At 39.4% G+C, this 13,277-nt stretch overlaps 1 protein-coding gene across 1 annotated transcript; it reads right to left on the bottom strand.

Annotated features, from left to right (window-relative positions):
• Positions 1–891: 891 nt before the first annotated feature.
• LOC135474887 (polyadenylate-binding protein 2-like) lies at positions 892–9,398 on the bottom strand. Its single transcript, XM_064754548.1, has 8 exons — positions 9,357–9,398; positions 9,090–9,267; positions 7,907–8,018; positions 7,677–7,738; positions 6,800–6,906; positions 6,479–6,566; positions 3,025–3,152; positions 892–1,110 (listed from the first exon to the last, which is right to left on the bottom strand). Exons 1-8 carry the CDS (start codon positions 9,380–9,382, stop codon positions 1,080–1,082), a joined length of 732 nt encoding a protein of 243 aa, XP_064610618.1. The 5' UTR covers positions 9,383–9,398; the 3' UTR covers positions 892–1,079.
• Positions 9,399–13,277: the final 3,879 nt, after the last annotated feature.

Raw genomic sequence — 13,277 nt, 5'->3', positions numbered from 1 at the left:
CAACCACATTGGTTCGTCACAATTTTATTTCAAACCGATTAAAGTACATAAAATACAAATAAAACTGCAGCAGGACCCAATCCCTTGTTTTGTTTTTTTCTTCCCATTTTCTTTTTAAATATCTTCATGTTATTTTTCTTTTTTTTTTTTTTTTTGGTTTTGATGTTTTGACTATATTTTTGTTTTCTTTTCCCTTTTTTATTTCTTTTCCTACTTTTTTCTTTTCATTTTTGTTTTTTTTTCTCTCTCTCTTTTAAAAGCCTTTTTCTTGCCCAACCCCGACCCAATAAAAAAGCAGCCTCTCATTTGCCGTCATATTCACTTTGAACTCAGTCCTTCGAGCTCATCATCGACGAAATTCTGCAAATAAAAAGTGTTCAGCAGGAGTAATGTTGTCTGACTGTGAAATAACCATAGCATTCAAACAATACTCAAATGCAGTATTCACTTTAGGTGCAAGTCTCTCCATACTCATGTATCCAACACTACACAAGGTTGTTAAAACTAAACCTTATGTCAACTCAGGCTTCTTACATGTAGCTTGCACTTGCCCTTCTTCTCTAGAGTTAACTACTTACGTCAATCAGGAGTACTGGCCAAGAAACTCGGAAGAACATTCATAGGAAAGTGTTTTTAGCAAACTGATCAAGAAGATCCACAATCCACCCCACTAGAATCCCACATGCCAGAACCGTTCATGAGAGACAGCAGAAACATGTACTAACCCCCTTCCCCGTCTACCCCCCCCCACCCACCTTACTACTAAAGACAAACCAAATTCTACCCACAGATTTAATGAAAATACTATAAATGCTGATACTACTATTCTACACTTTTGTAATGGATGAACTGAATCCCGATTTATTGGACATATCCTCAATTTGTTTTTAATTTGTTTTAATATACAGGCTGAAAACTTGGCATATGTAAACAGCCACACCTTTGTTTTAGACTGAAAAACTAATTCTTTTAAACAGGGATATAACTGAAAACTTAAAAGGCAATTCTTGGCTGTAGAACTACAACATGGGGCTGGGGAAAAGACCAAAAAAAAGTGTGAGAAGTATGGAATGCTGGTATCAGTATGGGGAGTACCAAGCCGCTCGCCTCCTGCAACAGTGAAACAAACATAATCATATACATGTCATAAAACACAGGGCAAGGAAAAAAGAAAAATTTATGAACAAAAAAAGAAAGTGAAAATATGAGAAAGTCTCTTCCTGTAACATGAAAAGTGGACAGAGACTTAGTCATTTACCAAGACTTACGCATACAAATGTATACCAACCTTTACAGTTAATATGGCCATTTTATATTTGGTTCAGACCCAACATACAGCGTCATTAATGCATGCAAAAAATCTGCACGCCTGGAAATGAACTCGCAGCATTGAAATGTTGGTGCAAGCTGGAGTTTAGCTCCTCAATCATTTGCCTACTCTAAATAACATTTTGTGAAACTTTTTTCAGACACCCATGTTATATTAAATGGGAACAATAATAGTTGTTCAACATTTTTGACAGGTCACATGATACAGTAGGACTTCTTTTACCTTAATTAATAAAACAGTTCGAACTCGAAACGCGACTATTAGGACCCAACGATCATAACATTACTAATGACATCATGCCTTTTAAAAATGTTGCGTTTTATAGAAGAAAACTGGAAATAGTGAGGTCTACGCCATCTTATCTTTTAGCTGGGTCTTTTCCACAATGCACTTGTATCACTAGGTTAATACCAAAGCTACAGTTCCAATTGTTTTGTAAATATAGCTAAGCACAAGCTTCTTTCAGTCATCTTTTTTCAGACGTTTGTTAAAAATATACCAGGGAGACTTATTTAGGGAAGATATACAGAATCATTTCTGTTCAAGTTGTCTAGCCTCCTGTTAAATGTTGAGTAATGAAATGATGATGATGATAAATGCACTTATCAACACACACAATCTTCATGAAAATGCCACTTCTATACCAGCTCCATTCCCATGACCAATACTGATCCAATACAACACATATCTATGGCAACCTTTCCTACAATTCTCAACTTAGTATAAATATACTAGAATCAAGACCATACTAATTAAAAACCTAATGCATTTTTATAAATACTGTATTCATAATAGCCATTCCGTGAGTTCAATTAAAAATAAAATATTTACTTACTGGTATGTACTGATTTATTTTCAACATGTTATTATTATATCAGCAATAAACTGGTGAAGATCATTACGTCATAACATTCATCACGTATCAGTGTCACAAGACTGAAAAACTGTACCACATTAAACCCCAAGCATCCATTCATTCATTCCATGTTATTCTGTCCATCAATATGGGTAATCCCCCTACTCTGCATGAAATCCTCGCTATCAAAACTGTGTTCATGGAGGTTTTAAACTTTAGAAATGTTGAAGAACATTAATATGCACAGAATATCCAAGTGCAGGTGTGAAGTGATCAACTTCTGTCTTCCACAGCAACATCATCCCCAAATTATAGGCATGCGTCAAGACCCAGCATGAAAAACACAAATTTGGAGGCTTTAAGGACCTTACACTCTTCGTAACCTTTGTGCAATGTTAGAACATGCATAGACTGATGCCTAGACATGTTTGCCAGATACAAAGCTAGTTCATAGAACTAATGTATTAAACTAGGTACACAAGAGCACTGTACCATACTGCTATTGTATGCTTTGTTGAATGTAACACCCACTGCCATATTGAAGGCATACGTTGCTATGGTAGCTACACTCAACCGGGTAAACTGAACTTCATGAAACAACTTCGATCTTCAACATAGATTCTCCTAGTACAGTTAAGATTTGTACAGTGCAGGGCTTCACAGTTCAGATCTTCGCGGGGTGTGCCTTACGGCAGATCTTCACAGTGGTGTGCCTTACAGATCAGACATTCACAACACTGGTCATGTAATAGGATCTTTCTTAACAGAACCAAATGAAAAAATGAAAAATGTGCCATGTTGTTAGAGCAGGGAAATGACAACTGGTCATACAACCTACCTGAACCTTCCTCTGGGGCGAGGTTGGTAACCATGGTAATAACTTCTGGCTCCTCGGGCTCGAAAGCGCCCTCTTGGGGGTCTGTTGGTTGAGCTAATTCCGGGTCGATTTGTCCGCTTAGCCGAAACCTGTGAGAAAATGAAATCATTCAGTTTAGAAAGTACATGTACATGCAGTAAATAAAAAGATGAGATACAATCAAAGATTGTGAATATCAATACCTGTCGACCTTACATTTGAGGATCGTGCAACATATCAATTGGTATAGTCAAGTATAGGTACACAGGTATATTCAGAGCATAGTACGCAGAAAACAGCTTTCTAACATAATCAATATCTCCTCTAATTAGTTTTGAAAATGTGTGCAAACTACAAAAACACTTGACCTGCAATAGCCATAAATATGACCCTTTTCTTAAAGGAGAAGAAAACATACAAATGATGCCAAAATCAGATGAAAGAACGTCAAAACTTATCTGAGAATATGACCTTTAATATTTTTTGGGATTTTTTTTTTCAAGAGAAAGGGTATTTGAAAATATTTTTGTATGGTGGGTATTTGGGACCAACTCTTGATATTTATCATTGTTGCGTTATAATGTTCTAAATAAGGATGTGATGCTTGTCTAATAAATTTATTTGAATATAAATTTGTTGTTTATATCGAAACATATTTAACCTAAATAATAATAATATTTATGAACATACATGTATTAAAAATTTAAATATGATCCAAATTGAGGTTTAATACATTTATTAGCTGAATAGAACAAATTCTAGCGCAAACATATTTATTAAACCTGTGTTACATCCTCATTTACATAAATACCAAAAGGTGGTCACAAATACCCACCATACAAAAATTATTTTCAAGTGTCTTTTTCTCCTTAAGGAAAAATCGGAAAAAATATTGAAGACCACATTTAGGAATAACTTTTCGCACTCTTTCATCTGAACTTCATGCCATTTTTATGTTTTCTCGACCTTTAAGGGGGCATAACCTGTGAACCTACAAAATGAACCTGTCTACAAAATGAACCTGCACAAATATTTTATTGAAATTAAACTATATTATAGCAAAATCCAAAACCAATCAAAATCAAAAAAATCCGTAAAATCTGTAAACATGCAAAATTTATGAAAGGATCAGGCTGGTTTTCAAACCTAATCGGAGTTTTAACTGAACCTGTGCATAAAATTTGATAAAAACCAGATATTATTTAAATAAAAAACCAACTAAGATCATTAAATTCATTAAATGTGCAAAACTATACATTCACGTATGAGGTTGATTTTTTAATCTGACAGGAGAACCTAAATGGATTCTCGTCAGAATGAGTTGCGGGAATCCAGAGAATCCAAGCCCGAGGAAATGCATACAATTGGTGTATTTTTCATCCAACTCATCTTCAATGAAATCGAAGCCATCTATTCTTTCAACTCTAGCTCCAACCCCACCTGTTCAGTGACAGATTATTTTAGCCATTGATGGGAGCTGCAACCGCATCCATGTGCTCCCGTTTGGTAGACATTTTGAAATTTGTCTGATCGGTTATCAGGGTAACATACCTCGTACGCACAGACTTACAAGAAAGGTGAGCTACAACTGGTTGGGAGCTTAGCATTGTAACCAACCAGTGTTCAGAATTTATACCATAATGACACAATGTATTAAAATGATGTTGTTGTTTTACACCAGGGAAGACAAGCCTTTCAGCAGTATTTTAAGTTGGGAATTTACAAGATTTTCAGTACCGGCATGAGAGAATCAAGTTAGATTCTCGTAAACAGAGAGTGGTGCAAGGTTAAAAGGTGACCCAATTTGCCATTTCATGTCAAAATTCAGGTTCTGTCTGATATGATTTTATTTAGTTATTTATTTCTCAAGAATATAGGATGGCGGCCAGCACTGTGGTGGGAGGAAATCGAGCAGTCAGGTTGAAACCCACAAGCATCAGCAGGTTGCTGAAAGACTTTCCCACGTATCTCGCACTAACAAACACGGATGTTATGATTCAGCAACTCATTATGAAATGTGAATAGTAACAGCCAGGGATGTTATGACCCAGCAACTCACTGTGAAATGTGGATACTAACACCCAAGGATGTTATGACCCAGCAAATCACTGTGAAATGTGAATAGTAACAGCCAGGGATGTTATGACCCAGCAACTCATTATGAAATGTAAATAGTAACAGCCAGGGATGTTATGACCCAACAACTCACTGTGAAATCTGGATACTAACACCCAAGGATGTTATGACCCGGCAACTCACTATGAAATGTGAACAGTAACAGCCAGGGATGTTATGACCCAGAAACTCACTATGAAATGTGAACAGTAACAGCCAGGGATGTTATGACCCAGCAACTCACTGTGAAATCTGGATACTAACACCCAAGGATGTTATGACCCAGAAACTCACTATGAAATGTGAATAGTAACAGCCACGGATGTTATGGCCCAGCAACTCACTGTGAAATCTGGATACTTACACCCAAGGATGTTATGACCCAGCAACTCACTATGAAATGTGAATAGTAACAGCCACGGATGTTATGGCCCTACAACTCACTGTGAAATCTGGATACTTACACCCAAGGATGTTATGACCCAGCAACTCACTATGAAATGTGAATAGTAACAGCCAGGGATGTCATGACCCAACAACTCACTGTGAAATCTGGACACTAACACCCAAGGATGTTATGACCCAACAACTCACTGTGAAATGTGAATAGTAACAGCCAGGGATGTTATGACCCAGCCACTTACTATGAAATGTGAATAGTAACAGCCAAGGATGTTATGACCCAACAACTCACTGTGAAATCTGGATACTAACACCCAAGGATGTTATGACCCAGCAACTCACTGTGAAATGTGGATACTAACACCCAAGGATGTTATGACCCGGAAACTCACTATGAAATGTGGATACTAACACCCAAGAATGTTATGACCCAGCAACTCACAGTGAAATGTGGATACTAACACCTATGGATGTTATGACCAAGCAACTTACTGTGAAATGTGGATACTAACAGCCAGAGATGTTATGACCATGCAACTCACTGTGAAATATTGACACTAACAGCCAGGGATGTTATGTCCCAGCAACTCACTGTGAAATGTGAACACTAACAGCCAGGGATGTTATTACCCAGCAACCCACTGTGAAATGTGGACACAAACAGCCAGGGATGTTATGACCCAGCAACCCACTGTGAAATGTGGACACTAACAGCCAGGGATGTTATGTCCCAGCAACCCACTGTGAAATGTGGACACCAACAGCCAGGGATATTATGTCCCAGCAACCCACTGTGAAATGTGTACACCAACAGCCAAGGATGTCATGACCAGGCAACTCACTATGAAATGTGCACACTTACAGGCCGGTGTGTTATGGCTTAAACCTATCAGTTAAAGTTATATAAAAATGTACACACCTTGATCTGCCGTCCTCTGAAGAGTGATTCATCCAGAGCTAGCGAGGTTGTAACCGAGTCTTTGTCAGCAAACTCCACATAGGCAAACCTGCTCAAAATAAGAGGATATATCAACAACAGAAGAAAAATGAATTTATTTCACATATGACGTTGTATGCTCATGAATTTCATCACTGAGAGATGAAGGTCTGGAGTACAGAACTTGCAGAAGCCTTGTAACTCATAAATTCCAATGTTGTCAGAAACTGAATAAATAACAATAAAATCTCTTCAATATTGCATTTAAAGTGTGGTTTGGAGAAGTGTTAGCTGTGTGCCCACCCCTTGGGATGACCTGTATATCTGTCACAGAGAATGGTCACCCGATTGATGGAACCACAACCGTGGAAGTGTTGTTCTAACTCCTCTGCTGTAGCTCCATAGTCAACCTAGAAACACACACAAATACATACTAATACAGCACAAAGTATTCATCCACACAGTCATTAAATTTTTCATAAGCAAATTTAAGACTATTTCCTTTCCACAATTTGGGTCATTGTGTCAGGTGAATGACAGTTAAAGAAAGTGGACAGAGATGTTGGCAAAATGATGCACTTTGCTATAAAATATTCCCCGGATTTGTTGCAGATAAGCATTCGTGTATTTTGAAAAGAAAAGTGTCAATGAAGAAGAGTTAGCTCCACCAGCAACATTTGAGGTACAGTGCGCATTCCTGTAAGGAGGATATTCTTTATGGGAACCTAGTCACGTACAGTCACACAGTTAACACAAATGTCATTTTGCAGAATATTCATGAACATTACCAATATAACAATTTATCAGTCTGAAAGCTATTCCAAATAAGTTAGCCCTATTTCAACTTCTCACTATTTATTTATCTATTTGATTGGTGTTTTACGCCATACTAAAGAATATTTCACTTATAAGACGGCGGCCAGCATTATGGTGGGAGGAAACCGGGCAGAGCCCGCGGTAAAAACCCATGACCATCTGCAGGTTGCTGGCAGACCTTCCCACTTATGGCCGGAGAGGGAGCCAGCATGAGCTGGACTTGAACTCACAGTGACCGTATTGGTGAGAGGCTTCTGGGTCATTATGCTGTGCTAGCGCGCTAACCAACTGAGTCACAGAGGCCCCTCAACTTCTCACTATACCATTCCTATTACTACTGCTTTTACATGTGTAAGAAACTTACATTTCCAACATACACCGACCTGGCATCAGCTTCTACTTTATCTTCTATTGACTGTTGAGTGGCTGAAAAGCAACAGACACGATTACAATGTTACTGCCATGTATAAGGATGTTACAGGTACACATACATATACATGCTGATACAGTTAATATCCAAAAGCAATTAACTGGTCACATTTTTAATTATGTCTGTTATAGAACACCCTTGAAAACAGCACACATTCAGCTTACTAAGTGTTGGTGAGCTCATGTTCATCTGTTTCTCAACTTCACTTTGCATCTCTTTTAACTTCTCCGCTTCTTCTTCCATCTCCCTAACCCTGGCTTTGATTGCTTCAAGTTCCTGCCATGAGAAAAGCAATATGATGTTAAGGGAATCATTGACACCAATCACGAATGTACACAAAAACTGTAAAGAACAAAATGTTGTCTCTAATTGTTTTTCATCCCACTTATTGATTGATAAAATGCAGATTCTTCAGTGACTGATTGGTGTTTTGAGCTGTACTCAAGAATATTTTCCTTATTAGACAGCAGCCAGCCTTATAAAGGGGGGAAACCGACAACCATCTGTAAGTTGCAGAACTCCAACTCGATGGAACCGGTCTCTATGAGGTTCGCGTTGATGGCACCCAAACCTACCTGCATGAAAATACATGTTCCTTTTTATGCAATTTTTGGACTGAATTAAGACTGAAGTTGTGCTTATAGATGGCAATGAAAATATAATAGTTTTCTGGTTGACATAAATGCCAAAACTCTGTTACACTTCAAACCTGGAAGTTGGCTGCATGATGCTAGAAAATGGCTCTTGGCGACCAGACAGTCCATACCGCTTAAGTTCTAACAGTCAATATGACCACAAGGCAGCAAGTTAATTACTTCCAGTGGAAGGACAGTAAAATAAGGGGATAGTATTCAAGATTCCGTTGGAAAATTACATAGAAATGAGCAGAAGAGGTCAGTTAGAGTGCCATGAATGGGAGAGAGAAGGAGTTTGAAATCCGCGCCATGTTTTTTGAGAGGCAGCCATGGATTCTGTGTTACCATGAATTTCAAAACTTTGAGATACCACAATGAGTTCATTCAGATGGGCTACTACTGGTCTGACAGTACCAGATTATTTATAATAAACTTACAATTATACGGTTTCTTATTTTGAACACAATTTTGAAAATTTTGCTCCCAATGCAATGTCTACTCATACGTCAAGAGCTCTAATTACGCCACAATGAAGGTGACTCGTGATGAGTGACGGCGCATCATTTCTGTAAAAAGTTCCTTTAAGATCACTATTGTAAAACTAGGACCAGTGGGTGTCCAGTTTTCGATAGAAGAGTAATATACGTCTAATACTCTAACTTCTCCATTATTTACAAATAAGCCAGCCCTGTATCGTATGGTTTTTACTTACTGGATCCTCCACGCCGGACTCGTCCTGCGCAGCCACGTTTGTGTCTCCATCTCCACTTTCATTTAAAATTTCCGAGTCAAATTCCGGATCAGCATCAGGCTGTTCTTCGTTTACTTCATTGAAGGACTCTTCTTGATCTCCATTATTCGTCTCTGCCATACTGTCAAAACGTGTTCCTCTAAATGAAAGACAGATAACCAAAATGTGAAGTAGTGATTTGAAAGATACGTTTAAATTCACATGATCTTAATGAACAGATTTTTCTACCTTTGTGCCGGTGAATCCACACGCATCAAATGGCCGGACAAGTGACGCCGCCTGGCGTCAGGAGCGAGTAACTCTGCTCGTCAGTACACATCCGCCTGTAATACATACGAACATCCAACCGGCCAAGGTCCAGTTAGGTCCGTTCGGAAAGCTATTCTTTATTATGTCAGACTTGTGCAGTGTATCCACCCATTAAAGTTTGGCCTCGCCGCAGTTTGATTTGATTTTATTTGATCGGTGTTTTACACCATACCGGTACGATACAAGCATTACCATGACCGGTCGCCGGAAACCGGACAGAGCCCCGAGAAAACCCACGACCATCCGCAGATTGCTGAAAGACCTTCCCAATTACCGCCTGAAAGGAAGCCACCATGAGTTGCACTTTCAATAACTCCCTGAGTAATTGCGCCGCGCTGGCACGCTAACCACCTCGGACACGTACGTACGTGGGTGCCCTTTTTACTTCGTGTACCTATTTAAAGTATATAGGCCCATGTCCAGGGAGTGTAGTAACAAGGTGTGTCAAATGTGAACGGAACTGAAGATCGAAGAAATCCTCCAAATTATCATTGTCAGAGCGTACATATACAAAGGTCCACTCGATATAGTTATCGTCTGTTTCGTGTCACAAACCACTAGACCTTCCCCTCAACCATACGATTTCTCCACTATAGCAAGCTCAAAAACTTCCACATCTGAATAAGCCTAATCAGATTTGCTTAATCTGGGCTTTGTCTCCTCAATCAGGAATCTGTTCCTACGTCTGCATGATTAAGTTTTCTCATCCAATATCAAGCTTGGTTCCATGGCACTTCATGCAGGTCCCGTCTGCATGATTAGGTTCTGTTTTTCGACAACAAGTAGTTTTATGACACACCCTTTGCCACGTGTCGCTTAAAATGATATTCGTCACACATAAACAAAAATTTACCATCAAGTTTCTGAGTTTGTAAGTTCGGATAGTAGCCTTAACAGTCCTTCTCTACGCCAGTAGTTATTGAAACCAGCCATGCATCTTCAAGGAAAGGACATCAACAGTAGCATAACATTGCACAGTTAGCTCGACATGGGAGCCAAGCTCCGTTCTTGGCAGTTGCGGGCGATTTCTCTCGATATTCCTTGAAGGAGGAATCCTGGTTTTAATCCCGCATGATGTTTAACCTAAACCATGTACAAGTAGCTAGTAGGCTACGAGAAAGTGTCGCTCGCTGTGAACCTTGTGGGTAGAAAGTTCGGCAACACGAGATAAGTACACTATCGGCCTTTTTTCTGCTCCCCCCCCCCCCCCCCCCGCCCTCTAATTCATTAACAAATTATCTTTCCAGAAAATAACTGTACAGATATTCGGTTATTTTTCCTCTCCTGTTCTACTGATTACTGCTATGTAGGCCCTATAGTTGTTATTAGCGCTACAGTGGCACTGTTGCTGTGTGACTGTGCAATGCATAGGGAGGAACTCCCACTGCAGGTTTTCAGTAGGTGTCCACTGCTAGAAGCTATGTGGAAGCCAACTGTCAGAGACGCTCTCTGTGGTTTGTTGAGAGGACAATAGATTCGCTATTTAGTGCTGCTATGGTAGGCGTATGGAGAAGCTAACTAAGAACTGTGCAGAATGGTTGAAAGAACAATGTATGCATGGGCTATTTACCGCTGCTTTCATCGCGTCATGTAGATGTGACAGAATAAGGCGCCATGGAGTCATTTAGCACAAAGTGAGTCAAGCTCAAATGTAAAATCAGAGGAAAGAGATAAAGATCAAAGTCACAAGTACACCAGCGTTGTTCCCTCTGTGAAACTGAAAGGACCGGTAAACCCTATTCCAGTTAGGCTGTCAAAGAGATGTTATGTGCATATTTGTTGAGAGGACAATATATGCACTGTTTAGTGCTGCTACAAAATCGCTATGTAGAAGCTAACTTTCAAAGAGGCCAGCTACGCCGATTGATTGAGAGAATAGTATATGTGGCTATATGTGTCGAAGCTAACCATCAAAGAGGACAGCTGGGCGGGTTTTCTGGAAGAGCAATATGTTCTATAGCAATATATAGGTGGAATTACTACAGTATCTCACCTAATCATAAGTGAGGGTGCAGGGATTGCCCAGGCACCCCTGCCCCCTCCGCTCCCTGGAAATGAAAGTCAGCATCAATATATATAATTAGGGTGAGTGAGTGAGTGCTTGGGGTTAACGTCATACTTAACAATGTTTCAGACATATGACGACGAAGGAATCCTTAGAGTGCATGTAATGTGCCTCCTGGTTGCAGGACGGATTTCCACTGCTCTTTTATCTAGTGCTGCTGTACTACCAGTACCAGTAAGGCCTCCCGCCGGAGCCATCATACTTATACGGGTCTGCCAGTCGTTGCACTATCCCCTTCATGCTGAACGTCAAGCGAGGAAGTTACAACTTCCTCTTTTTAGGTCTTAGGTGTGACTCGACCCAGCATCTACCGCTCCCGAAGCGGACGCTCTGCCAACTGTGCTATCGGTATCGGTCCATTTATTTTAGACAATACATTCAAATTGCTAATTAGCAAATATATTGTGTTGTACACACCACTTCCTCTGGCTGTGGTAGACAGGATCTATTTAGAGAACACTTTGAAATTCTAAGATAAATATAGTCTTCTGGTCAACAGCTGTTTAAAGTAGATTTGAAATGCTGATTGGTCAATATATTGTGAAAGGGGATTGCTCTGAGGAATGTTATTTAGATGCAAACTATTGCTAGAAATGCTACAAGCCAATAACACACCTTAATGGGCCACACAGAGCTAGACTGTGGACGTTCAGTTGGCCGTCATGGTCCACTATGCATGCAGCATATCTTAGATTATCTTAATCCGAAGATTGGACTTCTGTCAAAATTGAAAGTTCCATATCATACGTAGATTATGGCTCAAACAGTTTAAATTCCAATAGCTTTTACTGAACATTTGGTGTGCCTAACTTCAACTTTTGCAAATCGTTCACTGGTGTTTTCTGTGATGGCTACTTAACAGTACGTCGGCTTCTACAATGAATTGTGAACTCTGTCTAAATTAATTCAGGCGTATAAAATCTAAGTGGTCTCTTGTTGATTCCGGCCTTTCAAATGACATATTTTGGACAAACTGGTGAGGTAACCTTTCATTACAAGAGAATAATGGTCCGTTCAGCTTGGACCCAGCGTCACGTCATTTCCTGAGTTAACCATATTCAGGCGAATACCACTTCCGTTATTCTGACTGGACAGAAAGGCCCGATTCCTGCTGGCTACAATCATATTATGCCAGAGTTTGAATCATCATTGACAACTTAACAAATTCCAATCTCCCCACTCCCCCCCAAAAAAATTCCATTTGACAACAACCAAAGCTTGGTCTCCTCCGACGCCTGGTTAAACCGAGACGTGGTTGCTCTTACACATGCTGCTGTATAAGTACTGTACTCAAAATATGGAACAATGACGTATTAAAGCATGCAAAGCTTCAAGTTATTTCAGATATACACGTGCATTTTATTTGTCATTTCAAAAGAATGTACATTGAAAGGATAGATGGGGTTTTGTACCTGCATTTCTGTCTGGCAGATATTGAAGACTGTACTGTACATATAATAACACAAGCTGGGGCTGGATTTTACTTTGTACCGGATTGGCAGGTACTGGTACAATCTTATTACCTTATTAAATGTCTGCCCACAAAAGTAAGCTACATGTGTCACACATACAGGTTAGATAACTTTCAGTGCGTAGGACATGGTTTACCGAGAATATTTGGTTTTCATAATAAGTATGAAGAAGACATCGGTTCAAAGCGAAGAAAAAAATGGTATAAAATTTTAGTTACTTATGAACAATTAAAGGAAGATGTGAACAGCTTGTCCCTCACAAATGTTGACTCCAGCAAATATAGCAAGTTCCCATCATGGAAG

Source organism: Liolophura sinensis, chromosome 9 (assembly GCF_032854445.1).
Source record: "Liolophura sinensis isolate JHLJ2023 chromosome 9, CUHK_Ljap_v2, whole genome shotgun sequence".
Taxonomy (NCBI): domain Eukaryota; kingdom Metazoa; phylum Mollusca; class Polyplacophora; order Chitonida; family Chitonidae; genus Liolophura; species Liolophura sinensis.
Note: the sequence above shows the minus strand (reverse complement) of the source record. Positions and strands in the feature narration are given on the sequence as shown.